Source organism: Passer montanus, unplaced genomic scaffold (assembly GCF_014805655.1).
Source record: "Passer montanus isolate IOZ18808 unplaced genomic scaffold, ASM1480565v1 scaffold8, whole genome shotgun sequence".
NCBI lineage: Eukaryota > Metazoa > Chordata > Aves > Passeriformes > Passeridae > Passer > Passer montanus.
Genome location: NW_024373256.1, coordinates 15,078,411 through 15,105,385, shown reverse-complemented (window position 1 = coordinate 15,105,385; position 26,975 = coordinate 15,078,411). Strand labels below are relative to the sequence as shown.

At 55.0% G+C, this 26,975-nt stretch overlaps 3 protein-coding genes across 9 annotated transcripts in view; 1 reads left to right on the top strand and 2 right to left on the bottom strand.

Annotated features, from left to right (window-relative positions):
- The window catches only part of CAPN15 (calpain 15), a 51,456-nt gene extending 40,225 nt beyond the window's left edge, over positions 1–11,231 (bottom strand). For 2 of the 6 annotated variants that reach the window (XM_039732227.1, XM_039732230.1), the window contains exons 1-4: positions 10,824–11,231; positions 10,551–10,732; positions 7,855–7,895; positions 224–543 (exon numbers count right to left, since the gene is read on the bottom strand). In XM_039732227.1, coding sequence (XP_039588161.1) covers positions 224–399 — 176 coding nt within the window. In that variant the 5' untranslated portion in view covers positions 400–543; positions 7,855–7,895; positions 10,551–10,732; positions 10,824–11,231. Of the gene's footprint in view, positions 1–223; positions 544–7,854; positions 7,896–10,550; positions 10,736–10,823 lie in introns of all 6 variants that reach the window. The other 4 variants (XM_039732229.1, XM_039732233.1, XM_039732228.1 and 1 more) reach the window with 4 other exon arrangements.
- On the top strand, positions 496–22,424 carry LOC120512988 (translation initiation factor IF-2-like). The gene is made up of 3 exons (XM_039731876.1): positions 496–536; positions 15,715–16,416; positions 22,322–22,424. The coding sequence occupies exons 1-3, from the start codon at positions 496–498 to the stop codon at positions 22,329–22,331; spliced, it is 753 nt and encodes a 250-aa protein (XP_039587810.1). The 3' UTR covers positions 22,332–22,424.
- A 19-nt stretch (positions 22,425–22,443) lies between these two features.
- Positions 22,444–25,254, bottom strand: NDUFB6 (NADH:ubiquinone oxidoreductase subunit B6). Of its 2 annotated transcripts, XM_039732121.1 has the most exons (4): positions 24,959–25,254; positions 24,788–24,880; positions 23,701–23,745; positions 22,444–22,598 (listed from the first exon to the last, which is right to left on the bottom strand). In XM_039732121.1, the coding sequence occupies exons 1-4, from the start codon at positions 25,136–25,138 to the stop codon at positions 22,530–22,532; spliced, it is 387 nt and encodes a 128-aa protein (XP_039588055.1). In that variant the 5' UTR covers positions 25,139–25,254; the 3' UTR covers positions 22,444–22,529. The 2 variants fall into 2 exon arrangements, with proteins under 2 accessions (XP_039588055.1, XP_039588056.1); XM_039732122.1 differs by lacking the exon at positions 24,788–24,880 and having other exon boundaries at positions 24,959–25,250.
- Between the last annotated feature and the right edge of the window lie 1,721 nt (positions 25,255–26,975).

Below are 26,975 nucleotides of genomic sequence, written 5' to 3'. Positions count from 1 at the left end.
AGACATCAGCCCCCCTGTGTAAAGCCAGGGTTTGGCATCACCCAGATCGGTGCGAATTTGGCTCTGGCTTCCCGAGGAACTGAACTGAGCCTCTGAATGCAGGGACCCAACACTCAGTAGGATGCAAAGCAACTCGTGTCGCGAAGGCAGCAGCCGGGCCGAAGCTGGGAGGTGAGCAGGTGAGCAGGGGAGCAGGTGAGCAGGCTCCTTCCCTCCTCCTTACCTTCGCAGCCGGTGCTGTAAGTGCTGGTGCTGCCGCGTTATAAGGGCACTTTCCCACACGGGGCCACCGGGGCTGCTCCTATACCAGCCCACGGCCGGGTGCCCCGGGTAGGGCGAGCTACCGAAGCCATGGTCCGACTCCGTCTCTGCGGCCAGCGATGAGGCAGAGCTCCCCATGGTTCCCCCCTGCCCAGGCCACGCTGAGATTGAGCCTAGGTTAGGTCCAAGCCAGTGGCATGGGCAGCTCGGGTGGAACGGGCGAGGCGCTGCGGCATGGGCTGCTGCAAAGATCCCAGCACGCTGGACAAAGGAAGGTCGGTTCTGATCAGAGTTGGAAAAAAAACAACAAACAAACACAGAGAAAGGGGGGAAAAAAGGAAAGAAAAAGAGAGAAAGATAAGGTACGATTTCAGCAACAACCCTCCAGTTTTAAAGCCTATCAATGCATGCTCTGAGCAGGGTCCCCATCCCAGAGCTCACTGGGAAGGGAAGGGATGTGTCACTGAATCCAGCTTTTGCTGCTGGAGATGGGGAGTGCGGGGGCTCTAGAAAAGGCTCCCCCCAAGTTAAGCACCAGGAGTTGCACAGGGAAGCACCGACTGATGGAGGGAAGCACAGCAGAACCCAGCACAAAGCCCTTCACACATGGGAAAGAAGCAGAAAATGAGACAAGCCAGGCCCACCTGGAGCCCAAACCAGCAGCCCTTGGGGACCACACACACCAGGTTAGTCTGGGCTCTGACTGGCACACCAGTTTTAGTTATTCAGCTACAAGGACTGAATGGCTTGTGTGCTTACACGTAAAATAAAATATTCCTCTTTTCCTGTTTCCCACTAACACCCCAGTAGGGCCGGAACTGGACAGACTGGGGATCTGCACAATTATTTTCTGTGACTATTTACTTTCAGCCCAAGGCAAGTTTTAGCTGATCCTGAGCACACTCCTACCCACACAAGCAAGTCTGGGGCTTTGCTCCTCCTTTTCTCCCTCTCTCTTTCCTACTTTTCGGAATTTATTCTTCAAGTGTCTCACAATTAAACTGTAGGAACATTTCATGTCCTTTGTATTAAAAGAAGTTTAAACACATGCACGTCTCTTCTTCAAGTGAAAAGGCAGGACAATCTGGATGCATGTCAGGATCAAGGTAACATTTAACAGAGCAAAAAAGAAGAAACAAGGAAGATGGAAAAATTAGCACAGCTGAGCTTATTCAATTACCCACCAGGATTTAAGGAGATGAATGAACCACAGAAAGACCTTTGCAAAGAAACTACTTTTGCTGTAGAAAGGCTGAGATGAGGAGTCCTAAAATACAGCTTTTCAATCCCAGGATTGATCTAAGGGATCAAGAAAGGCCTTGATAGATAATAGACTCCCAAAAGGAGCAGCTCAAGGAACAGGTGCAATTTTGTTACAAGCTCAATACCAGAATGTGCCTGCATAAGGTCATTAACTGGAGAATGTTAACTGCTCTGTCATGGTCTCTGTAGCCTGCAAAGCCTGGATGAACCAAACAAATCCGAAAAAAGCCCAAGAACACAGTTTCCCTACCTCCTCCTTGGTATAATTGGGATGCCTCCCTGCTGTGCATCAGCCCCATCCCCAGTACCCAACAGCAAGGTTTCACTGATTTCTGCACATCCACCCAAAGTGAATCCCTGGCACATCCTCTCTCATTTCCTGCTACTCAAGCAGTTAATTTGTAACAAATCTGATTTTCTGGCTAAATGGAAGCCACACGATGTGAGGGGAAGAGCACTTCTAAATACCATCAGCTCAGTCTATCTGGAGACATCAGCCATCCCACACCTGGGGCGTCTCTGGCTCTTCCACCCCATCCCAGGAGCCTATGTGCTCCACCAGCAAAGGCACAGGGGATGCAACTCTGACACCTGCTAGAAGAACAAACTGCCTCTTACCTCAAAAACTCAGATTCTATCATGATAAAACAGGTAAGAAAAGGCAAAATGGGTAGAACAGCCCCTCAATGCAAGCTGAGCCAAACAGAGGAAGGATGCCCAGGCATCAGTAGCCTTTTTCCCCCTTGAGATGGGTGAAACTGCCACAGCCTGCTTCAAGATCACTTCCTCAAGCCGGTAAAGCAGAACCCTTTGCCTCCTCCTGCTGCCCATGGAAATGCCAGTTTCAGCTCATCCCAAGAGGAGACAGACGTGCCTGCTGCCCGCATCGCTGCCGGCTCCCACCGTGGTGCCGCTCTCCCGCCCGTCTCCACCAGCTCCACGCCAGGAGCCAGAACAGGCAGCTCTGCCCTGCAGGGAGGGGAAAGGCTGGGAGCCTGCTTTAGAACCTGCAGTAAAACCCCACGGTGGGTGGAGCTGGGAGAGGAAGGGAGCTATAAATAGGTGGAGGATAACCTAGCTAAGTCGGAGTGATCTCCGAGACTGTCTGGTCTAACTGGGCTGCTTGGCTGTGAGTGCTGCGTGAAATCCGATTTCTCCAGGCAAAGCAGTAAATCCTTCTCCTCAGGGTCATCCTCATGCCAGGTGAGAGCAGCCAATGAATGATATTGAAGGGGGAGCGTTGACCAAAGGTGGGGAGAGGGCGAACCAGTCTGAGAACAGGAGTGGCAGTGGTGTTACAGCCCAATGCAAAGCACGTACGTGCTCACTACGCCAAGCCCCAAAACGCCTGTGGCCAACACTAAGCAAATGAGGAGCCTCCAAGAAGTCAAGGAGAGAATGGAAACTGCACCCCAGAAAGGGAAGGGGACAATTAAAGAAGAAGAAAGCTTCTCTGGAAGCACTCAGCCTTATTTTTGAGGCATTTCTGGCACTGGGCAGGGAGCTGCCCTAGGATATGACCTGCAGGCACGTGGCTGAATGGGATGTTTCAGCCACTAAAAGGGAGCAAACTGCCAAGAGTTCCTCTGTCTTGGCAGGAGGGAGCAGCATTTTTCCTCTAATTAACAAAGCACTGCTTCTACCTATCTAATCTGGAGAGGAAGCAACAATGTGAACAGATTGAAGTGTCTTGAGAAGGGTGGATCTCACTCAGGGAAATTAACAGTTAGGCACCTTAGCGAGATGCTGAGTTTGGCTTTTGGTTTTCTGCCCCTTGCAGCTGCAATAATTACCAGGTTTGAACTGATGCTGGGTAACTGCTCCCAAAATACTGCTTCCAAAATGAAACCAGGTTTGATCTCACCACCCCCAAGCCACACACAGCTGCTTAACCTTATCTGTGGTACCTGATGCAGACCCTCCCTCAAATTCTCCACCAGACCCTGGGCAGCAGGCGTGTACAGAGTGTGCAGGACAGCAAAGCTGTCCCATGGAGCTCCTCCTGCTGCCAGGACAGCAAAGCAGCTGCCTGGATGCTTCCACATAACCTTGTTCCTCCACACCAGTGAGCAGTGCTGACCCTTTGGGCCCCAGCTCTCGTGTCACAGCGGAGCAGGCAGGAAGGGTGGGAATCTACCCAACCCCCTTTCCTTCCCTCCAGTTTCAAAGTACATTTTGGCTCTGAAGAGAGAAAAAAAATTAAAAAAGGGAACTAGCCCATGTGTTTCAATGCATCTAGGAAGTTGCAGGATCAACTTTTGCTAGCATCAGCCCCCAAGCTCTTCCTTTGGCACGCAGCAGGAAGAAGAGACAGAGGTCCCTGGAGCTGCTGCAGCCACTGTGGAAACCAGGGAGGCAGACTCACCCCTGGTCCCACATGCAGCAGCCCCTCTTTGTGATGAGATACCCCCACACTCCTTTTCCTAGTAATTTATTGATCCCTGTGGCACGAGCCAGCTTTGCTCCTGCTTGAATTTTCCAACCTCTCTTGGTTCTCAGCCTTGGAAACTCAGAGAAAAGACTTTGCCACTTCATTAATTCCTCTACTCCCCCAGCCTATAAATCAAGTAAATTCTGAGCTACTCCCTTGCTCCAGGAAGATCCAGGAATGAAAATACCATCAGACATACTGAGCTCCAGACAGCTCTGGTCTGAGGTGAGGGGCAGCAGCTGGCCCAGGAGAAGGCTCACCATGTACCTGAAGGAAGCACATCCCTCAAAGCTGTGCCCAGGGGAAGCTGCAGGAGACTGTTCTAAGATTGAAGCTGAAGTACCAGCCCTTCTCCTCCCTCTGCTGTGTGAGCTCCTCTGCCTGGGGGCTGACAAAGATCCACAGACTGTCCTTAGTTGGAAGGGACCCACAAGGATCCTAAGTCCAGCTCCTGGCCCTGCACCAGGACTCCTCAACAATCCCACCCCGTGCCTGAGAGCATTGACCAAACACCCTTGGAGCTCTGGAAGCCTGGAGGCAATGACCATTCCCAGAGGAGCCAGATGTGCTGGGACCTGGTACCACCATCACCTGCAAAGAAGGAGATCTCTGCCTTCAGTGCCATGTCAGCTGCTGCTGGCAGGGAGAAGCCAGGGCTCCTGAAGAGCTCTCACTGCCCAGTGCCCACACACAGCCCTGGAGAAGCAGCCTCCTCCCTGGGGACTGCAGGATGTGACTCACACCCTTAAACACCAAGGAGCTCAGGGACAGCTGGAGGAGCTGGGGCTGTGTGGGAGCATCGAGCTGGAGGAGACCACTTCAGACATCCTGGAGGAATGGCCAGCCCTTGGCCTCCCACCAATCCTGCCTCCATGCCCAGCAGATCTCCCCTGAAGGAGGCACAGGCTCAGGGAGGCCGGGGCAAGCAGGGAATGTGTGCAGGGCTGGAAGGTGCACAGCACCAGATGTGGCAGCCTAGGAAGGTTAAAAAGTGCCAGAGCAGGTTGGGATAGCTAAGAATGCAGAGGGGAGTGTCTGATGGTATGCTAGCCAAAGAAGGAAAAGAAACTCAAGCACTGTTGTGATCTAGCCAGCCTCCAGCTCCAGACAGGGTAGCAGGACCTGAGGATGTGCAAAACCAGGCACCAGCAGCAAGAAGAGCACGGTTGGAATTCACCAGGCTGAGATGACCCTGAGAAAAGAAGTAACCCCAGGACAGGAAGGGAGAAATCCTCTTTTTTTTCACAAGGCAGCAGGGGAAAAGCAGACAAGCAACAAGACACCCACCTCAGGCAGACAGAGCACTGAAACCCAAGCTGCAAACACTGACCCAATGAGAGCTCCACGGCTCAAGTGCAGCAGGAGCAAGTGAGCTGGAACACTCTGTGCTGAGCAGGTGTCCTGCACACAGCTGGGGACAAGACAAAGTTTTGCTGTTCTTTCTCCCTGCCCTCATCTGCCAAGCCAGCCCAAGTGCTGCAGTCTTGGCAGGAAATGAAGGTGTCAGCAAGTTCCAATTCCTTGCAAAGCTTCTAACAGGGAGGGGTGGGAAGGCACCTCCAAGGACAGACTGAGGCAGGGGTACAACTGGAGGGATGGGACAGTGGTTGGCACATTCAGCTGGGATGGGGGAGGCTTTTCCAGCCCTCCTGCTCCACACAGAGCTCCCCAGGGCTCTGTGACTCAGAAAGCTCTGCCTTACCTGCCAGGGCCAAGGAGTCTTCAGGTGTGCAAGGCACGAGGATGACAGGCAGTGTGCAAGCACTGCAGATGGGAGGACACAGAAAAGGGAGAGAAGGGTGAAACTCACCCAGCCAAATGTTTGTTCTGGGGCAGAGGGCTGAGGGAAGAGAGTCAGATATTCTGGCCTTGCAGGAAACTGAGGGGACAGGAAGCTTTAAGTGAGCTGTTTTCCAGGTCTTGGTGAGAAATAAGACCTGTACACCACTTGCAGAGATATCCCTAGCTGAAGTGAACTGTCTGGAAGCAGATTTCCAGATGGGCTATTAATGAGGTAACAAGATAATTGAACCTGGAGTCCCAGACCAGCATAGGACAGGATCTCACACTCCATGCTACAAAGTCCAGAACAGCAGCACATGTCTCTGGCCACAGACACCAACGTGTAAAGGTAAGCTTGAGGGTTTTTACCTTCTTTCAGCTACTTTGAAACTGGTTCTGGCCCAACTTCAGCCCAGAAGAAACTCATACACAGCTGCTGAATTGGGCTGAGCTGCATTTAACGCCCAGCATTGACTCTTTGTAAGTATGCAGGCAGAGGAAGAGATGTCTGAAGTGTGAAGTGAAAGATTGATAGGAAAAGGAGATGTATTGCAGAGCCAGCTTGGCCACACAGCAACCAGCATCCAAGGCTGAACAAGTTCCCTCTTCTCCCTTGCACTGGACACTGTAACCAGTGACAGATAATCCAGGGAGCTACTGGAAATCTATCCCGGTCACTTTGAGAAAGGGGATTACACAGATCTGAAAGGGAATCAGCATCTTAATCACAAGCAGGAGGGAGAAAAAGAGGAGAAGCAGGAAGGATTTTTCAAAATAAGGGTTAACTTTAAACCTCATCTCCACTGACAGCTGCAAAGCAGTTTCTGAACAAGCATGAAAATGGCAACAAGGGCACTGCTGCAGAAGGGTCTGAGTGCACACACGTTTAAGAAAACCCACACAAGGAAATCCCTCCAAGCCCAGTGCTCTATTAAGTCAATTAACACTGCTCCATTGAAGTGCAGCGAGCCGCGTGTGTCCCGCAATTCGCGGCCAATTGTGGGGACTCTGCGGCGTGGGTGGGCTGGCAGGGCCCCCTCAGCACCAGCAGCGAGGAAATGCCACAGAGACTCACAGGGAAGGAACAAAACAACACAAGCCACAGCATCCAATCCCGGGAAGCTTTACCAGCAGATCTCATTTCCAGATCTTTTCCTCCCCGTGTTTATAATCCTTGCAGCAGAGTTCTGCCATCCTACTCAGCTCACAGGCTGCCCCAGCTACAAAAGATGTCAGGCTGAAAAATCACCTCGACAGACTGCCTGCTGAGACCAGTTGCATTACAAAAACAGAAAGCTCTTGCCTGCCTGCTCCCAATATGCTGTGGATTGAATGGGAAGGAGCATACGCAGGGATGCTTTGCAAGAAGAGCACACACACGGGACTCTTGCCAGGAAAAATGCATCTTGAGTAACACATGTGCTCTTCGTTTCCTCTTTTTTCAGAAAGGTTTAACTACACTCTGAGCTACCCAGCAGCAATAAACCACTTTTTTCCCCTCTTTCTCACTTACAGCAGAGTGTTGCTTGGTAAACAGCAGATCTTCCTGTCTGAGGCTGTGCCAGCCTGTGCTGAACAGAACTGTTGTTATTGCACATTCACAGCTAGAGATAAACATGAATAAGAGCCACGAGGAAGAGCCAGGCACTGGTTCTTCAATACACTGCTTTAACAGGTTCACCTTGATTCAAATGTTTCTGACGTCTGTCCCTCCTGAAGGGGCAAGGTGGCACAAGTAGCAAGGACAAACATTAAAAAAGAAGACAGAAATGACAGCAGCACATAAAGTGCTCTTCTGTACTCGCTAACGTTCACAAACGGTGGAGCTCACAGCTCCACCTGCACTTGAAACAATCAAAAGCACAACGAGGAAACAAATGGGCCCAGCCAGCCCAAGCTGCCCAAATGGGAAAGCAAAACAGCCTTCAGCACATTTCTCAGGACAAATCTCCATCCAGAGCCACAACTGCTGCAGGACATAAAGGTTACAGAGAACCAGGGAAGGAAAAAAATGTGCAAGTCATCATCTCATCTGCAAGCTAACACTCTGCAATGACACAGGCACAACAAACCAACCCAGGAGAAGTGGACACTGGAAGTTGAGGAGGGTTTCTAACCTTTCCAAGGGCAGACCTCTGGACCAGCTGCTCCAGAAACACTGGGGGAAAAAAGCACAGCATGAGTTCCAGCAATTAGCTCCTGGACAAGTTCATGACCTGCATGAGATGACTGCCCATCTTCAGCAGCATGGAACTGGACTTGATGACCCATGAAGTTCCTTCCTCCCAATCACTCAGCAACCCAAATTCATAGAGGCCCAGACACAGCAAACATGAGGTCGCTCCCAAAAGGACAGCACAGATTGTATCTTCAGGTCATGTTAAGTTGACAGATAAGCAGATGAAGGGCTGGCCACCACAGAAGGGAGGGGATGAGAATTGCAGCAAGAAACAGTCTCACAGCCAGTGAAAACTCAGGGCACAGACTTGGAAAGCAAAGCCTGAGAGGCAGGAGGTGGAGATGTCCCCTGAGCACACTGTCCCCAGACACTCCAGTCACAGCTTTAATTCTACACAGATTAGACAGACAATAAATATATCATTTGCCCAAGACACATCCAGTTGCATCCCTTCCTAGAGATAGCTCCTGTCCCCACTGCAGTGCCCTGCCCAAGCCACACAGGCAGCAGCACATGGCTGTTTCCTTCTGCCATTTTCATGCAATTTGGCCTTCCCTGGCTTTCATCAGGCACCACGTCCCAGTTTCCAACCAACTGGCCTAGATTTAAGCCAACACATCTCTAGCTGTGCCTCAGGCAAGCACAGAGATGGAAGAAGCCTGTCAGACAATGGTGCCATTTGGCATTTCCATCACAAACAACCAAGAGATAAAAGCACAATAATTGCTGAGAGCTGCACAAGAGGCCCCTGCATTCCCCAGGAGCACAGGGAACTGGGAGGGAACTGGGAGAGAATGGGGAGGTGGGACAGACTCAGGGGGCAGAGAGGAAGTTCCTTGTCTAGAATCAGAATCAAACAATGGTTTGGGTTGGAGAGAACCTTAGAGCCCAGCTCCTGCCACCCCCTGCCACTTCCCACTATCCCAGGCTGCTCCAAGTTCCATCCAACCCAGCCTTGAACACTTCCAGGAATGGAGTAGCCACAGCTTCTCTGAGCAACAGGGAAGCACAGCTCAGCACAATCACTTAATGAGAAAGCACCACATTACTGCTCAGCACCTCTCCACCTCCAGATGACACCTGAGAAACACATCAATCCTTCTGCACACTCATGTGGCAGCCATGCCATTGCTTCTGTTAGGAGATCATACTGTATTGGTATTACAGGTGTGGAATAACACCTGGTACAAGGAAGTGATACAAAGAAAACAGTGCCTGAGACCACCACAACCCTCCCTGCTCCTCACCAGAGTAGTTCTACTGGCTCACTGTCTCCATCACAAGTGGCTCCTCTTCAGCTACACCAGTACAGCTGGAATTGTAGGATGTGTTCAATTACACACACCTTAAGCAATATTTTCTGGGAACAGTCATTTGAACAAACACAATGGTCACATGAGGAAAAGGCTGTACTCTGAGAGGGCTGAAACACAATGCAGATGGTTTGAGGAATGGTGGAGCAAAGCCAGCCAGCCACACGAGGTACCTCCAGCATGAGGAGGGAGCTGAGCTTTAACCAAGGGCTGCTGGCTGCATCCTGAACCAGGGGCAGATGGAGAGGAGATCATGTTACTGCAGCCACTCCCACGTGCCTTGCAAGACACATCCACAGGCCTGAGCCTGGTGTGGTGCTGCAGACCCCAGGCTCCCCTCCAGCAGGCTCTGCTTGCTAAGACATGGCAAAGTCAGACAACAGGAACAAGGGCAGGAGCTTTTGGAAGACACTCCAAGGCTGTGTCAAAACAGATCCAAGAGCAGGAACACCACCTCATCCCTCTCAGCCATGAGAAGAAGCTGTGGTGGAGATCTGACCAGCATCTGCCTGGTGACAGTCACCACTCAAACACCAGAGTGCTCACAGCCTGGATTCACTGACCAAAGCTATGAGAGGCTCCTGCAGACCTTCTGCTGTGGCTGGGCATCAGCAACGCATAAAGATTCCAGCTAGTCCATGAACAACCAGCCAGGCCAGATGGGCCACCACACAGCAAGCACCAGTGTCCATCTGATTAATCCAAAGCCCCAACGTGGATGAGGCCACATCAGCCTGGATCATTTCAATCCAAGGACAACACCACCACACGCTGCAAATGTCTCCTGATGGTCCAAGCTCAGACTGGCTTCCCAGCACCTCGTCCTGCCTCCACAGCCCGGGCTCTTAGTGCCCAGGCTGAGAGCAGCCCAGCCACACAAGGCACAACACAGTCACCTCTCTGTTCCAGTGGGCTGGGAAGTGCCACAGCTCTGTGGTTAGTGCAGGCAAAGCTATGCAGCTTCTTTATTTACTGCCCTGCCCTTGCACTGCCTCAAGCACACCCTGGGACAGCCATGTGAGATTAAGATTGCGAGGTGCTGGCAGACCCCACAATTTCTCTTCCACTTTCACAGTTCCTTCTTGGCCATGAGGAAACCAGAGGACATTGGTATCCCCACCCATTTAAGCACGCAGCCTTCACACAGACAGCACAGAAACACTCAAAGGATGAACTCAAACAAGGAAGAAAGACAAGAACGAGAGGCACGAGAGACACGAAGCAGGGTAACTGTGCTCACAAACCAGAGGAGAGAAGGTCTCCCTCCTTCCAGCCCCTCCCAGCCCAGCCCAGTGCCAGCTGAGTCAGAAATGCCTCTCACCCAACACGATTCCTGCTTGGCAGGTCCAGTGCCAGTCACGGTAGGGTCAGCCTGGTGTCCCTGGTCCCGAGCGGCCGCTGCTGGCACCCGCTGAGTGGCCTGGCTGGAGGAGCATGCTAGAAGGTCCCTGCACCGAGCACTGGGAGCACACCAAGCCTGGAAGGAGCAGCTGCTGTCCCAAGCTGCTGGACAGAGAGTGAAAAAAGGCACGTAAGAATAGATGACTGCTGAGACTCCGGGCCCATCAGCATGGCACCAGCAGAGACAACCAACCTCACATTTTTGGTCCCTCAATCAGCATCCCCTTGAACTCCAGCTCGCAGAGCTTCCCACGACATCCAGCTGGAGCTTGGTCCCCCCTGGAGAAAGCTTTTGGGTCAATTCAGACTCTTCACTTGTGCTCTCAGAACCTTTGGCTGGGAGTTTATAGTTCCGTGCCCACCACTGGCCTCCCTCCCTGCCGGCGGCCGCTGCTCAGCATCGTGGTGGGAGCTGTCACCAGAGCAGGGAATGGCACACCTCAGGAGCACAGCAGGATGGAGCACAGCGGGGTCACATGCAGGAGGACTCTGGACAGCTCTTGACAATTAGCAACAGGGCAGGATCTCCTGAGGGGCCAGATGGGAACGCAGCGATGTCTGGCGGGGCACGCTGCCTGAATGTTCAAATACAGAAACAGATGTTAATTACCCTGCATAGCCAGGACATCATTACCAGCTACATCTCCTGGAGATTCTGAAGTACAAATTCCTCTGATTACGCCAAACATGCCCATCCCACCCCCAGAAGCCATGACGTTTGAGTAGTTGCCTCAGCAAACCTCCATCCTCTGAGATATTTCCCCTTCTTCCTTCATACTCTCTGCTCTCAAAACAACCTGGTTTAATGAAATTCCTGCTTTGGGAAAGTGCTATCTCCTTTGGGACGGGCTTTTAGCAGATGGAGGCAACAAGAGCCCTTGTCCATAAGTGTCTGGCTCTCCAGCACACTCTCACTTCCTCTATTTGAGGCTGGGGAGGGAGGACAAAAATAAGGATTCACCTGGCACCATGTGATCAGTGAGCCTCTTCAGCAGCATGGCAGAGCAAGGGACCCCATTCTGCCCCTCACCTTATTCACCATCCCCACAGCCACACCATCAGATGCAGCATGATACCCGTGGGGGAGGTGATGGTGAACTCACAAAGAGCTTTTCTCTTCCAGCACTCCCCAGCACTGACAGTTCCAGGCAGTGCGGAGAAGGTGCCCTGTGGTGAACAGCTGGACAGGTGCTGCTAACAGAACCAGGCAGCAGAGGGAGGGTGTACAGAATGGGCCAGGAACACCACTGGGGACCAGTAATGAGGAAATCAGGGACTGATTCAGGAACTCTTCAGGCTCAAAAGGACCACCCTGATCCTTTTAGCCCAAGGGTCTCTGCAGCTACACAGGAATTCCAGGCCTACAGCACCTCCAAAGAACTTGCTGAGCTGTGGGAGATTCAGGAGGGAAAGGCAGTGAGACCAACACCAGCAGACAGAGCAAGTGCCACATCACATCAGCATCCTTGCACATTCCATGGGACAGGAAGGGAAAGCACTCAGCACCCAGCAGCTCAGCACAGACCTGCTGGGCAGGGCTGAAATTCCAAGGACTTCCTGAGCTCTGCCTGCTGGCCTGAGTCTGCGGGAAGCAGACTGACAAGGGGCAAGCTGGAGAGCAAGACCTTGACCACATCAGTGCTGCAGCCTCTGTGGGTTGTGGGTGACCACAGCAGAGGACAGAGCTCAGCACACAAAGACCCTGGTGCTGTGCTCCCACTTCCACAGACCAGCACAAACACAGGGGATTTGCTGCCAGCAAAGCTGTCCATGAGCAACTTTCTCTGCAAACCTTTTTGTTACAGGAGCAGGACACAAGCTGGGAAGCTGCCTGTGATATCCTCAGTATACTGAAATCACCTGGGCTGGGACTGGGAACAAGATGCTGAAGGGAAAACTTTGGTGCCACTGGTGTCACGTTAGAAATGCAGCTGGGCAGCATCACTGGAGGACAACAGCTTTTTGTCAGGTCTTGGTCTCTATATCACCTACTTGAGAATGCACTGACAGCCCTGAGGTTTGGCAAGGGCTGCTCACGCCAGGGCTGGGGCAGGACACCAGCTCAGTCCCCTGACACAGTGTCACTGCCACCGTCCCTGATGCTGAGCCTGCTCAGGCCCACAGCATTTCCTACAAAAGGGGCTGCACTGCAGGAACAGAAAAGCTCTTTCTTTTTTTATGAACACTCATTAGAGTTTACACCGTTGGCAAAGTGTGGAGGCACGCATTGGTGGAGGAACAGAGATATGGTTCCAACACTGGTTTTAATGTGCAAGCCTAAAGACTCTGCTTCAGTTTTTAGAAATCAAACTTGATCATCTCAAGCTGGCAAAAATAGCCCCATGTTCCCTTGAGTTATTTTCTTTTCAAATAGGCAGGGTACAGCACAATAGGAAATATCAGCAGTTATGTATTCAACCTCCAGAAACCCAACGGGCCAATTCCAGCAACCCACGGCAGCTTTCCAATCCTCCCTGATCTATTTGCTGGAGTTAGTCTGAAAAGCAGGCTGCCCCCGAGCCATTCAGCAAACTCCACGTCCCACTAATTACATCAATATAAATGTATTATCTTGGCTGTCAAACACGGGCTGCCTGAACAGGACAAGGCTCTGCCATGGAAATGCAGGAAAACAATTGCTCTTTCTGCTGGTGACACATTTCTCTGGATCCTATTTCCTTGCCAGGGCTCCCCCTTCTCCCTTCTGCCCAGGCACCAGGGCACCAGCGTTTTTTTCTTCCAGAGCAAGAGGAAATGGCACACAAAAACCCCCCTCATCCTTTGAACAACTGAACAGGAATGAATTTTGGGAACACCACCGGCATTTCCTCAGCCAACCTGAGAGCTGCCAGCACACGGGGAAGGGAGCTGTGAGGGCAGGAGTTAAATGTTTCTCGTGAGCAGGCAGCAGCTCTTCTGCCTCTCTTGGCTTCCTCAGCTGCCATTGCTAAACGCAAGGGAAGTGTCAACACTCCAAACAGCAAATGTGACAGAAATTCGGAGCAGCTCGGTGACTGTGGCCTGGAGAGCAGGGAGCCTCTCAGAAGGCTCCAACAGCAAGCAGCAAGGTTGAGGCAAACACAGGCAGATGCAGAGGAGCAGGGAGACAGCTCACTTCGCTCCAGAGAGTGGGATTATGACGGAAAATGAGGAGGAAGCCACTGACTCACCTGTCCCACCCGCATAAGCAGCTTTCCCACCACAGGCTGCACCGAGTGTGACCTTGATCAGAGCCCCAGGTTCCACCAAATCGGGGGCTCACAAGGTTCTCCCCAGCTCTGGGCACTGGGAGGAGCCATGGTGGCAGGACACTGGGCTGACACACACTGTCCAAATCTGCCTCCTCTGACCGCAGGCAGCCACAGTCCCTCAACTCCAGCTTCCCTCTGCTCACTTGGAGAAATGCCACAGGGTCTGATCCTTCCCAGACCCCTCTGCTCACAGGAAGGGTCACAACAAAGCCAGAAAAAAGCAAGCCTGGATTCAGATGAAGCAGAAGATGGGAAGAAAACAGCATTTCTCCACTGAGGAGCAGATGATGTTTCCACTAGCAGGGAACAACACTACCATGGACACATGACACAGGCTGAGTCTCTCTAGAGCTCACGTGTAACCAGTGCAGACTTGGAAAGCTCCCACAAAACCTTCGGGACAGAGGAGAGCAGCGTGTTTTCCACGAGTTAAAGCCAACTGCACTCAGCCGCCTGAGGGAACACCAGAGCCGTGGCCACTTCCCTCTGCAAAGCCAGTGGAATTCTGAGCAAAGATAAAGGCTGCCCAGAGCAAAGATAAGGGGGGAACAAGCAGGAGAGTGAGGGGTAATCAGTGCATCTGCTGGGGGCATCCAGGTTCCTCTATGGGGTCACCCAGCCCTTCCACCAACACGAGACAGCTCCAAGTCTGGGCATGACGCCTGACCTTTTTTACGTGCAACTTTAGCACTTTTGGGTTGTTTTCCAAGATTTATTCTGATTCAGGAGACACCGTGCCTGGCCCACGCCTCCAGTTCCCTTATGCACCAAGTCATCAGGCTGGAGGAGGCTGCTCTCCCTCCTGCCAAAGCAATCGGGCTCAGCAAACCCAGCCAGGCACATCAGACCTTCAAAGGGCTCTCCAGCCATTCAACCCCTCCTGGGAAGGGACCAGTGTTGGGTCTTGCCTTCTGCCTTCAACTGTTAAAGCCTTGGACACAAACAGAAGCTGATGCAACTTGAAATGAGTTAATATCCCCACACACATAAAATCAGGGTAATTTGAATCATGCCTCGGACAGGTTATGCTCAGACAGCTCAGCCCTGCTCTGGTGCACTCAGGGGCACAAGCCAGGCTGTTCAGCAGGATCTCAAAAAATGGCCAGACAAAAGCCACCAGCAGACTCTCAGAGTCACAGACAGCCAGTCTGTCACCGCAGGTCTGCTCCAGTTTAGGGAAGAGCACAGCCCTGAAGCACAAGTCCCTCCAAATCCCAGATGACAATGTGCAAAGTGTGGCAAAAAATCTCTGCATTCAGAGCTACAGTCTGGGATATGCACCCCTCACCTCCACCTTGGCTCCCTCCAAACACATCTCCCAGTCTCCAACAGCCCTTGACCCACTCACAGCAGTGCAGCACTGTCCTGCACCAGTGCCCCAGGCCACGTGCAGAGAGCAATTCCCACATAACCTTCTGTCCAACCACGGGAACCCACCCAGCCGCATCCCGGGCCTGCAGGCCTTGGAGCGCCAAGCTCCACTGAGATCCCCAGCTCAGAGGAAACTGTATGACATTTCAAACACAACGTTCACATTATCCCATCTCCTCTAACAGGCCCACGGATGACCATCCTGAACAGTTGTTTCCTGGGGCTTGGGGGGATGTATCCCAGGAGCAGGGAGAGCACAGAGCTCAGTAAATGTTGAAGCTGGCAAGTACAGAGCTTCTTCCATCCTCTAAGACTCCTGCATCCAGGACCTGGAGGCTGAGGTGCTTCATCTGCAGCTGAGCTGACATGCAGCAAAATCCAGGGGTCTTGATGAGACACTGGGACCAACAGGCTTAGGATGTTCACGACCCAAGGATAAGAGCCAGCCAGCTGATTCTAAAGGGCAAACTCGCAGAGCCTTGAGAAACTCTGCATAAAACCGTGCTCAGCCCCAGCACGGGTGTCTAAGCTGGAGGTGAGAGTGAAGAACTGCAGGACAGGCAGCCCGGGGCGCTGGGGGCTCTGCCGGGCTCCAGCCCGGCCCCCGGCGGTGCCCCCAGCGGGGCTCCCCTGCCCGCGGCAGGAGCCGGCAGCTGCGACCTCGCCGCGCCGGGCGAAGGCAGCTCAGGCACCGCAGCCTAGCCCGGGCGGTCACGGAGCCGCCCGTCCCCCCGGCTGCTGCACGACCCTCACGCCCGTTAAACCCCTCCGGCTGCGCGGCCGGGCCGGGGCGCGAGCGGGGCCCCGCCGCCGCCGGGTCTCTCCAAAGCCCCGGGCAAGGCACCTCCGGCCGCCCCGCCGGCCCTTCCTCCCGCCCGCCCGAGCCCCGCGCCCGCCCTACGCCGCCGCCGTGGCGCAGCGCCCCGTCCCGGCCGCGGGCGTGCGGCGCGGAGACAGCGCAGGGACCGTCGTGAATAGCGCGGCGGGACTACGAGCCCCGAGGGGCGCCGCGCGCAGGAAGCGGAAAGCGGCGGCCGAGCGGGGCACAGGGAGCGGCGGTTCGGGGCCGGGGCAGGCCCGGCGGAGCCCCGGGCAGCGGCGGTGGTTCGGCGCCGAGGGACCGGCGAGCTCCGGGCGCGCGGAGGGCGCGGGCCGCAGCGTCCGGTGAGGGGCGGCGGGCGCCGTGCGGTGGGCGAGGACTACGAGTCCCAGCGTGCCTTGCGGCCCGTGGGAGAGCGCCGACTCCCGGCCGGGGGTGGCGGCGCTGGCGGCGCTGGGACGTGCCGGGGCTGAGGGTGCCGGAGGGTCCCGAGGGTCTTGGCGTGTTCCGAGTATCCCGTGGCTCCGTTCGTCCGGGGTCGCGGTCTGAGAAAGGCGGGTGCGTGGCCCTGAGCCCTCACACGGAGGCTCCGTCCGCCCCTGAGCGTCCCCGGCGCTCCCCTGGAAGGCGCCGCCGTGAGGGGATGGAGGATCCGGGCGTTCCCTGTGCGGAGCAGAGCCCGCGGCTGAGCCAACCTGGGCAGAAGCCGCTCGTAATTACAGCTTTAATGAGCTGGCGGCACATGAAGCGAAGGTGGAGCCGGCAGGGCTCCGCTGGCGCTGCGGGCGATGTGCAGCCGCGGCTCGGCGTGGGACAGCAGCGGGGCCGGGCCGCGGCCCGGGGCAGCTGCGGGTGCGGCCTGGCCCTCCCGGCCTCCGAGTCCAGACCCAGCCCAAGGCCACACTCGCCGGGTGAAGAAGCACCTTCAAACCCTCCCATCCCACGGAGATGAGAGCTAGCGCAGTTCGTGCAGCACCTGCTGCACTCTCTGTGCCACGCGGGACCCAGCCCGGCTGGTCCGGCACACCCTCATGGGAAATCAGGGGTCCTTGTTCCAGCCAAAGCAGCGTCATTTAAGCCACCAGTCTTGGAGGGCGACTATTGGCTGCTAAGTGGAACAGGACAGTTGCTAAAGAGGGAGAATGTTGTCTTCAGGCTGTTGGACCCTCCCCAAAGGGCACCCCGGGCTTTCTCTGTGGGCAGTTGAGGGGTGCTGAAATGGCAAATGTTCATGAGACCTGTAGGACAATGCAGGGACCAAAAGCCGATTAAGAGCTTGGGCTTCCCTTCATCCCTCTGTAAAATGTAACTGCCAGTCATATCAACACATTTATTTGCAGTAAGATATTTTCTAGAGGCTGCAGACACAGTTCTGCTGCTGTTCTTTGGGGTGGGCCAGGGGAGAAGCAGCTCCATGCTGTCCTCACTCACAGATGAAATTCCTGGTCTGGGGAAATTGAGGGCTCACTGCTCCAGCAGTCCCTGAGGACTGAGCACACAGCAGGAATCCCCAAAATCACAGGATCATGGAATATCCCAAGCTGCAAGGGACCCACCAGGATCATTAAGTCCAACTGCTGGCCCTGCACAGAACATCCCCAGGAATCCTGCCGTGGCCAGTGGGGCTGCCTTGCCCATTGTAGGGCAAAATCTCTCAGGATCCCCTGGGGAAAGGGAGAATTTGGGCTTAAAAGAATCTGCTGCCCCACCATGGTGTTTGCAGTAAGATCTGTCACCAGCTGTGGAGCAGTGGCTGGAGTGGCAGCTTGGGCACTCGGGGACATTCAGTGCTGCACTCTGGTGCCACATGAGGTCCCCTCAGGTGCCCAGGTTCTGGCCCCACAGGTCTCATGAGAGCTGCTGGGTGCCTTCATCCCTGATCTCTTCAGCCTTATGGAATAGCAGGTGGCTCCTCAAAGCTCCCAAAACATGTGTGGGGAGTTGGGTTCAACTCCTTTTGCTGTGCTCAGGTTATTAATGAGTGTGAGAGCACAGCAGAGGAGTCCCTGCTGCTTGTGTGGGCTTCAACATCTTCACAGCACAGACCCCAGCTCTGGCATGGCAGGGAGTTCCTGGCTGGAATTGTGTCACCAGCCTGGCCATCTTTATTTGGAGGATAAATGTATGAAGTGAACTTTGCCCAGTTAGAAAGTGATTTCAGAAAGCAGATGTTTTCAGTGTGTTCAGTTAGGAATTAGAACAGTGGGAAGGTTTGGGTTGGAAGGCAATGTAAAGCTCTTCTCATCCCACCCCCTGCCATGGCAGGGACACCTTCCACTGTCCCAGGCACTGCCAGGGATCCAGGGGCAGCCACAGCTGCTCTGGGCACCCTGTGCCAGGGCCTGCCCACCCTCCCAGGGAACAATTCCTGCCCAATATCCCATCCAGCCCTGCCCTCTGGCAGTGGGAGCCATTCCCTGTGTCCTGTCCCTCCATGCCTTGTCCCCAGTCCCTCTGCAGCTCTCCTGGAGCCCCTTTAGGCCCTGGCAGGGGCTCTGAGGTGTCCCTGGAGCCTTCTCCTCTGCAGGTGAGCACCCCCAGCTCTGCCAGCCTGTCAGAAATTCAATGAACTGGGATCCACATTCCCTAATTTTAACTGGATAAACTGAGGCCCATAACTGGCAGTGCCCCTCACATCTATGGTCACTGGAGAAAGATGGCGGTTTCCAGTTATTCCAGACAAATTCCTGTTCTTGTCATTGATGATAAAGTGGATGAAACATTCAGCTGGTGCAGCAGAGGAATCAATATTGCAGCGAGCTGCATTCCTGGGAATGAAAGGCGAGAGGAATGTCACCTCCTGCTCTGCCCTGAGAAACCTCATCACAGAAAACAATCATTTTCAGGTGTTGTTGCCCAGTTTCTCCTCCACCTGTCATGCCTCTTAAAATGACCATTCCATGACTTTTTCTGGAGCTGCCTGGGCTCTCTGGACCATCCCAAGCTTTTTCTGACCATACAGACCTTGCTTTCCTCCAGCTGCAAAGGTTCTCCCCTACCCAGCACTTCCCAACTCTGACAGAGGGCAGTGTCAGCCAGCTCTCCCTGATGCCTTGTGCAGGCTAGAACAGAGTTAAAGAATAAAGCAGGGATTTATTAAAAGGCCTCAATGGATCCACCTTGGGCAGCACAAGAGCCCAGCCAGGCTGCACCCCAGGTGAACCCAAGATGATCACAAAATACACGACTGGTCACGGGGTCTCTCACTTTGGTAAGTTCTGCTCATTTGCATATTGGAGTTAATTGTCCAATTACAGCTTTAGCCCATGCAGTTCCATCCTCCTTGTTTTTCTCTCTTCAGTCCATGTTGTTTGTGCTCTTGGGCCTGAGATTTGGATCATTTGTCCTTGTCCCCAAATATAGAAGGAATTGTTTTGTCTCCCTACTCTGTGAAAAGAGCTCACCATCCTCTAATATGAAGCTCAGAAGTGCACACTGAAGCAGCACAGAATTTGAAAAATATCAAAGCTAAAACTTGAGGCATCATCCCCATGCCATGGACTCACACAGCTGAGATCCAGCCGTGGATCGATGTGTGTCAGCCCAGACACAGCTCCAGATCCCTCTGTGAGCTCCCCTGGCACTGATCCCCAGCTGCTGTGCCATGGATACCCCGGAGGATGGGAGGTGGCCTGGAGCAGACCCAGCTGGCCAAGCCCAGGGGGACACGCCCAGGGTTGGCAGGGACTGGAGGATGCACAGGAGAATTCCCGTTGTGTTCTGGCAGTGCTGGAACCAGCAGCTCCTGCCTGAGGCACCTCAGGTGAGAGAGAGGAAAGGTTTGCATGTTCCACGGCCCAGGATCTTCCACAGTCGTCGTTTCCCAGGACACCAAACTTGAATGAGCCTTCCCTCAGTTCTCACCTCTGCTGTGACCTCCACTTCACACTGGCAAGTGCCTCTTTCCTGGTGCCTGTCCTCAACCCTTCCAGCTGCAGCCTGGGCAATGAGGAGGTCCTGATGGCTGTCACAGGGCAGGACAGAAAGCCATGTGATCCATCAGTTTGGGAGGAGATCTTCCTCCCTGAGCTGTTGGAATGAAGGTGCAAGGCAATGCAACCCTTGACTAAATATATAATGTATATATATTGTATAAGGGTGAGCAGGCCCTGGCACGGGTGCCCAGAGCAGCTGTGGCTGCCCCTGCATCCCTGGCAGTGCCCAAGGCCAGGCTGGATGGGGCTTGGAGCAGCCTAGGACTGTCAAAGGTGTCCCTGCCCATGGCAGGGGATGGGACAAGATGAGCTTTAAAGTTCCTTCAAACCATTCCATGACTCTGTGATTATGTGTGTGCATCCATCACTGATCTGTGATAAGTTTTTAGTGGTAGGGATCTCAAAAGTGATGCAGAAGATGTAGTGCTGTGTGTAATATCTGTGTGTGCAACACTGAGGGCACTTGAGGGAACAATACAGTACAAATCCAGAAGAATTTGCTTTCATTGTCATGAGAATGCATCACCCACATTTTTGGTATGAGGGAAGCTGGACTCGATGACTTTGAGGGATACAGGGGTGGCCCAGGGAAGATCCAGACGGTGTTTGTGGAGCCCTGTGCTCTTTGCACAGGTCCAGCAGCTGTCAGCAGTGTGTGGTCTGACAGCAGGCTCATGGTTCCTCCAGCTTGCCCAGCACCACGTGCTGTCACCCACAGTGGGATAGCTGAGGGGATGGAGATGAATGGTCCTGCTGTGCCAGGGCATGTTCCAGGTGCTCTTGTCTTTTTTGGTGTGGTTATGTCACTCAGACCTCTCCCTGCTTGAAGGAAAAGTATCCATCCCCTCAACTCAGGGAGGATTATCTGTTCCAAAACCCCCAGGTGATGCCAGGGCCCCACACCTGTCCTTGGGACTGAGTCTGTGCCTAAAATGATCCCCTGGCCCCCACATGATGGGGACATGGGGGATTGGGGTGTCTCTTGGGTTGCTGGAGCTGTGGGAATGTTCATGGCACTCTGGGGGTACTAGGAATTCCCTGCAGTCCTGGAGGAATTCTCACTAGAGGAGAGTTGTCAGCATTTCCTTAGGGGAACTGGAGAGTCCTAGGAGTATCAGGGCCTTCTTAGGGGCATCTGGGAGTATCAGGCATCCCCCTGGGTGTGTGGTGTCCCCAGGAGATGTCACAGTCCACAGTTCCTCACAAGCATTGCACAAATGCACAGGGACCTTGGAGATTTGGGATACTCCAGCTGCCATCAGTGGGGTGGAGGTGTTAGGGGACGCCAGGGAGGGAAGGCCTCCCCAGGTCACTGGCCAGGGGGTGGGCTTGCTGTGGCCCTTGGGCACACCTTGGGGCAGGGGTGGTGACAGGGACCCCCACGGCCTTGGGAAGGACAAGTCTCACTCCCCTGCAGCCCCTCCACCAACCCCACCACCCCTCAACACCCAGGCTCACCCGTGACTCTCTACTTTCCCAGTGCTCCCCACAGCCCCTGCTCACTCTCCCATCCCCTCAGTGACCCCCAGCCCCCCCAGTGATGACCCAGAGGATCCTACTGCCCCACCACTTCATTCCCCACTTGTTGTCCCACCCTGAGGCACCATTTACCCAAGGAAAGAAAGGGATGTGGCTTTGGCAAGGGCCTGGCCTCCATGGCCTCATCTCCTTTGACTGCTGGGCAGTTTTCCCCATGTTTGCCATGGCCCTGATGGTTCAAGTCGCCACCAGAGCCATTGTGAGGGGTTTGGCTGTCCCCAGACACAGCACAGGGGCTCTGAGCTGTCCCCTGTTCCTCACACACTGGCTGGGCTGGTCTCTCATGGCTCCAAGAGGGGATCCTGTCACAGCCACCCAGGTTACCCTTGGGATTACTGGTTTAACCATTCCTATCCCCAAAGTAGCTACTAAAGCCTTCAAATCATAGAATATGTCAGGTTGGAAGGGATTCACAGGGATCACTGCTCTTTCAGAGACCAGTCTTCCCAGTACAAAGTGCCCCAGGTATGTGGGGGCTGGAAGACTCTTCCTCAGAAAGGGCTGGAGGCAGAGGGAAGAGTGGTAAAAAGGGGTTTTGGCAGCCGTGCCTCTTCTGCCACCCTCCCTAGGCAGAGGTGGGATGACAGAGGTGGAAGATACATTTTCACTGGAAGTCTGGCAGAAAGGGTTGGCAAAAAGGGTTTGGTAGAGTGGGGGAGGAGACCAAGCGTATGTGAGGGGCTCAGCTCTGCTCCTTGGAGCAGCCTGCTCCAAAACCCCTGGGATCCAGAGTGCCTCCCTCATCACCCCAAGGCCCACGCTGTCCTTCTGCCAGGTCTCACTGAGAGGTAAGGGCCCTGGACATGCCCAGGATCCAGCAATAACGAACTCCCACAGGAGGAGCACCTGGAATGACACGGACTAAGGAGACAGTAAATGACAGAGGAGCTGAGACAATGCAGAATGAAGACTCTTTTATGGAAGAGACATAGCAGATGCAGCTCTGGCCACATTCACCCACAGAAGAAATGGGCTCCTGGCCATCAGTGGTGCCTGTGGTGCTCGTCTTTCAGGGGTGGCATGATCTCTCCAGTCTCTAAAATCCTGTCCCCCTGTGGGATGAGAGCATGGTGAGCATTCCCTGTGGCATCCAGACTCTCCCTGCACAGCCTTCCTTCAGGGAACCTGCAACTGTCCCCGCTTCCAGGCAAGAATTTCACCACAACTCACTCAGAACACTCTCATTCCCCCAACGTGCCCAGAATGCTGGAATAACATCACAGCAAAATTACCTGGAGCCTTGTACTTGCTTTATCCCTTTACTACAGAACAGAAGCCACACATTTTGAGCCTGTTTTGACTTAAGAGCACTGCATAATCCCCTCCAGCAGTGATCAGTGAGTCCAAACCCAGAGCCCAGAGCCCATGGAGAGCATGGAATCCCTCAAAAATCAACCTGCTGCCCCAGTGCCACTTGTTCCAGCTCCAGGCACAGTCTTGGCCTGCTGAGCTGACCTAACTTAACTGAAAAATTAGGCTGAAGACAGAGGCCAACAGCCTTCAGCATGCTGCTTTGTGGTTGTTTGGGATGGAATATTTTATAATTTTATTTTAGACAGAGCATGATTAGGAGGTGTTATGCCAAAAATGGGCAGCAGTCAGAACGGGCAGAGCCAATCTTCTGTAGAATATTTGCCCTCTGACTTGTTACACCAATCACTAACAGCTCAGAGCTGTTCTTTCTGTTCTCAAAACAGAAAAGACCCCAGACAATGTGGCACTCTCTGCTTCATGCAACTTGTGCCAAGCTGAGCTGACAGAACTCTTTGGGGACACCTGAGTGTGGGGGACCTTCAGGCACAACTGGGACCAAGCCAGAACCAACATTCTCAGAGCTGACAAGGAGGAGAAGCAGAGCCACTCCTGCGTGATTCCATGTGTTTATAATCACTGGGGCTTTGAACAGCCATTCCCAAAGGGAATGTGTTTTCCACCCAGGATGGGCAGCATCAGCCAGGCTCTGACAGCCAGGTGCTACAGAGAGGTAATACTGAAACAGGGACCGTGGACAAGGTGAAAGTGCCCACAGGACCCAGTACATCCCTTGGGAAAGTCCTCACTGGACATTTCCCAGGTGCTGCACAAAGCTCCCTGGAAACCCCTTCCTGTCTGTGTGACACAGCTGGAAGATAAGACAGGACATGAGAGACTTACTGGGAATATCCGTGGGTTTGTCACAACCACACCGTGCGGCGATTTCTGGAAGCAGGGGGAGAACAGAGGGAAAGGGCAAAGAGAGCAGTGTTAGTTACTTGGAGGAAGCACAAAGGATGTTCAAAATGGGCACCACGACCCTTCTGGGATAGAAACTGTGCTAAGCACAAGTCTTGTGACACCTTCCACTACTAGAGAAATACCTGAGGCTGCAACAGCCACAGCTGCCAGGGAGGGCAGGGCTGGCCCCTTTCCCTCCCCACACCAACTGCTGCCCTGCTTATCCCCAGGGCTGTCCCTGCAGGAGAGGGACAATTCAGACACAGCTTTTCTGCTTAGGACACAGGAGAAGCTGGGCACTGCCATAAATCTGGAATGGTTTTGATTGGAAGTGGCCTTAAACCTTCCACCTCCTGCCATGGCAGGGACACCTTCCACTGTCCCAGGCTGCTCCAAGCCCTGCCCAGCCTGGCCTTGGGCACTGCCAGGGATCCAGGGGCAGCCACAGCTGCTCTGGGCACCCTGTGCCAGGGCCTGCCCACCCTCACAGGGAACAATTCCTGCCCAATACCCCATCCAGCCCTGCCCTCTGGCAGTGGGAGCCATTCCCTGTGTCCTGTCCCTCCATGCCTTGTCCCCAGTCCCTCTGCAGCTCTCCTGGAGCCCCTTTAGGCCCTGGCAGGGGCTCTGAGGTGTCCCTGGAGCCTTCTCCTCTGCAGGTGAGCAGCCCCAGCTCTGCCAGCCTGGCTCCAGAGCAGAGGGGCTCCAGCCCTTGGAGCATCTCCAGGGCTCCCCTGGACTCTCTCCAGCAGCTCCAGGTCCTGTGCTGTTGGCCCCAGGGCCGGGGCAGCTCTGCAGGTGGGGTCTCACAAGCGGTGATTCTTTGTGATGAAGTATCACACTAAATTTATACGTAAGTGCTACCCCAGCAAGGCAACACAAGCGGTGAACAGGCCACGGGAGAACAACCTTCCTTCATCTGCAACCGAATGCGAGCAGCACGCTCACACTCCCGCAGTGGGACCACTCCCCGCTCCAACCCCCGCCCTTCCCGGGCCCCCCGTCACCCCGCCGGGCCCGCACGCACCCGCACGTGGTACTTCAGGTAGTAGGTGATGGCCCAGGCGGGGAGCAGCACCCGCAGCATGAGGAAGCGGCCGCCCTGGTAGACCTTGTGCACCTGCGGGCACAGGGACGGTCAGGCCGGGCCAGCGGCGCAGGAAAGGCCGCGCTGCGCTGCCCGCGTCCCGCCGCTCACCTGCTGCCGCCAGGGATCCCCGGGCCGCAGGAAGCTCTCCCAGAAGGCGGCCACGGGCCCGAGCCGCCGCGGCGGCAGGACGGGCTCCCGCGGGCTCAGCTCCTGGTCCCGCAGCCAGCGGCGCCGCAGGGCGCGGAGCTGCTGCACCCGCAGCCTCTCATCCTGCGCGGGGCCGCTCATGGCGCCTCAGCCCGCTCGGCCCGGTTCGGCCCCGCTCGGCCCGGTTCGGCTCCGCTCGGCTCGCTCCGGTCCCGCTCGGGCGCCGTGTCCTTCGCCGCGGCGCGCGGCGCTGCCGTCACGGGGCGCGCGGTTGTGACGCTGCAGGCAGGGCCGCGGGTGTGATGGCGGGGCTGAGGCGGCTCTGCCGTGAGGGGAGCCCGGGAGCCGCGGGTGTCTGGGGAAAGGACAGCGCGGGGCACTCAGCTGCGGGCTCTCCCAGTGCCGCGGGGAACTGACACAGGGAACGGCTCCCACTGCCAGAGGGCAGGGCTGGATGGGCTGTTGGGAAGGAATTGTTCCCTGTGAGGGTGGGCAGGCCCTGGCACAGGGTGCCCAGAGCAGCTGGGGCTGCCCCTGGATCCCTGGCAGTGCCCAAGGCCAGGCTGGGCAGGGCTGGGAGCAGCCTGGGGCAGTGGGAGGTGTCCCTGCCATGGCAGGGGTGGGATGGTCCCGAGTGACCCTTCCCAGTCAAACCCTTCCACGACCCCTCTGATTCAGTTATTCCGATATTCTGTGATTCTGTGTTTCCATGTTTCCAGTGATTCCACGATTCCGTAATTACAATGTTTCCATAATTCTTATGATCCCAGTCATTCACTGATCCAGTAATTCGACGTTTCCCGGATTCCAGGGTTCCATGATCTCCATGGTCCCCTGATCCAAATGTTTCCATGATGCCGGTGTTCCCCTGCTCCCCGTCTGTGATTCCTGATCCCGGTGTGTGATCATTCCCGATCCCGGTGTGTGATCATTCCCCGTCCCGGTGTGTGATCATTCCCGATCCCGGTGTGTGATCATTCCCCGTCCCGGTGTGTGATCATTCCCGATCCCGGTGTGTGATCATTCCCCGTCCCGGTGTGTGATCATTCCCGATCCCGGTGTGTGATCATTCCCCGTCCCGGTGTGTGATCATTCCCGATCCCGGTGTGTGATCATTCCCCGTCCCGGTGTGTGATCATTCCCGATCCCGGTGTGTGATCATTCCCCGTCCCGGTGTGTGATCATTCCCGATCCCGGTGTGTGATCATTCCCCGTCCCGGTGTGTGATCATTCCCGATCCCGGTGTGTGATCATTCCCCGTCCCGGTGTGTGATCATTCCCGATCCCGGTGTGTGATCATTCCCCGTCCCGGTGTGTGATCATTCCCGATCCCGGTGTGTGATCATTCCCCGTCCCGGTGTGTGATCATTCCCGATCCCGGTGTGTGATCATTCCCCGTCCCGGTGTGTGATCATTCCCGATCCCGGTGTGTGATCATTCCCCGTCCCGGTGTGTGATCATTCCCGATCCCGGTGTGTGATCATTCCCCGTCCCGGTGTGTGATCATTCCCGATCCCGGTGTGTGATCATTCCCCGTCCCGGTGTGTGATCATTCCCGATCCCGGTGTGTGATCATTCCCCGTCCCGGTGTGTGATCATTCCCGATCCCGGTGTGTGATCATTCCCCGTCCCGGTGTGTGATCATTCCCGATCCCGGTGTGTGATCATTCCCCGTCCCGGTGTGTGATCATTCCCGATCCCGGTGTGTGATCATTCCCCGTCCCGGTGTGTGATCATTCCCGATCCCGGTGTGTGATCATTCCCCGTCCCGGTGTGTGATCATTCCCGATCCCGGTGTGTGATCATTCCCGCTCCCGCTCGGGCGGCGGGGCCGTGGCGCCCCCTTGCGGCCGGGGCAGCTCGGTGTCCGGGGGTCGCGGGTTCGATCCCCGCTCCGTGCCCCGGGCCGGCGGGGCGGTGCCGCTCCGCCCCCGGGGCGGTTCGTGCTCCGGGGCCGCGGCCCGAGCGCTGCGGGGCC

What these genes read in the sequence shown, in the direction of transcription:
- LOC120512988 (XM_039731876.1), top strand. Translation starts at nt 496, where the DNA reads ATGGGCTGCTGCAAAGATCCCAGCACGCTGGACAAAGGAAG. An exon ending in AGCACGCTGGACAAAGGAAG is followed by an intron (nt 537 to 15,714) that starts GTCGGTTCTGAT and finishes CTGATTCTAAAG; the next exon opens with GGCAAACTCGCAGAGCCTTG.
- NDUFB6 (XM_039732121.1), bottom strand. Translation starts at nt 25,138, where the DNA reads ATGAGCGGCCCCGCGCAGGATGAGAGGCTGCGGGTGCAGCAGCTCCGC. An exon ending in GGGATCCCTGGCGGCAGCAG is followed by an intron (nt 24,881 to 24,958) that starts GTGAGCGGCGGG and finishes CTGTGCCCGCAG; the next exon opens with GTGCACAAGGTCTACCAGGG. An exon ending in CAAACCCACGGATATTCCCA is followed by an intron (nt 22,599 to 23,700) that starts GTAAGTCTCTCA and finishes CTCATCCCACAG; the next exon opens with GGGGACAGGATTTTAGAGAC.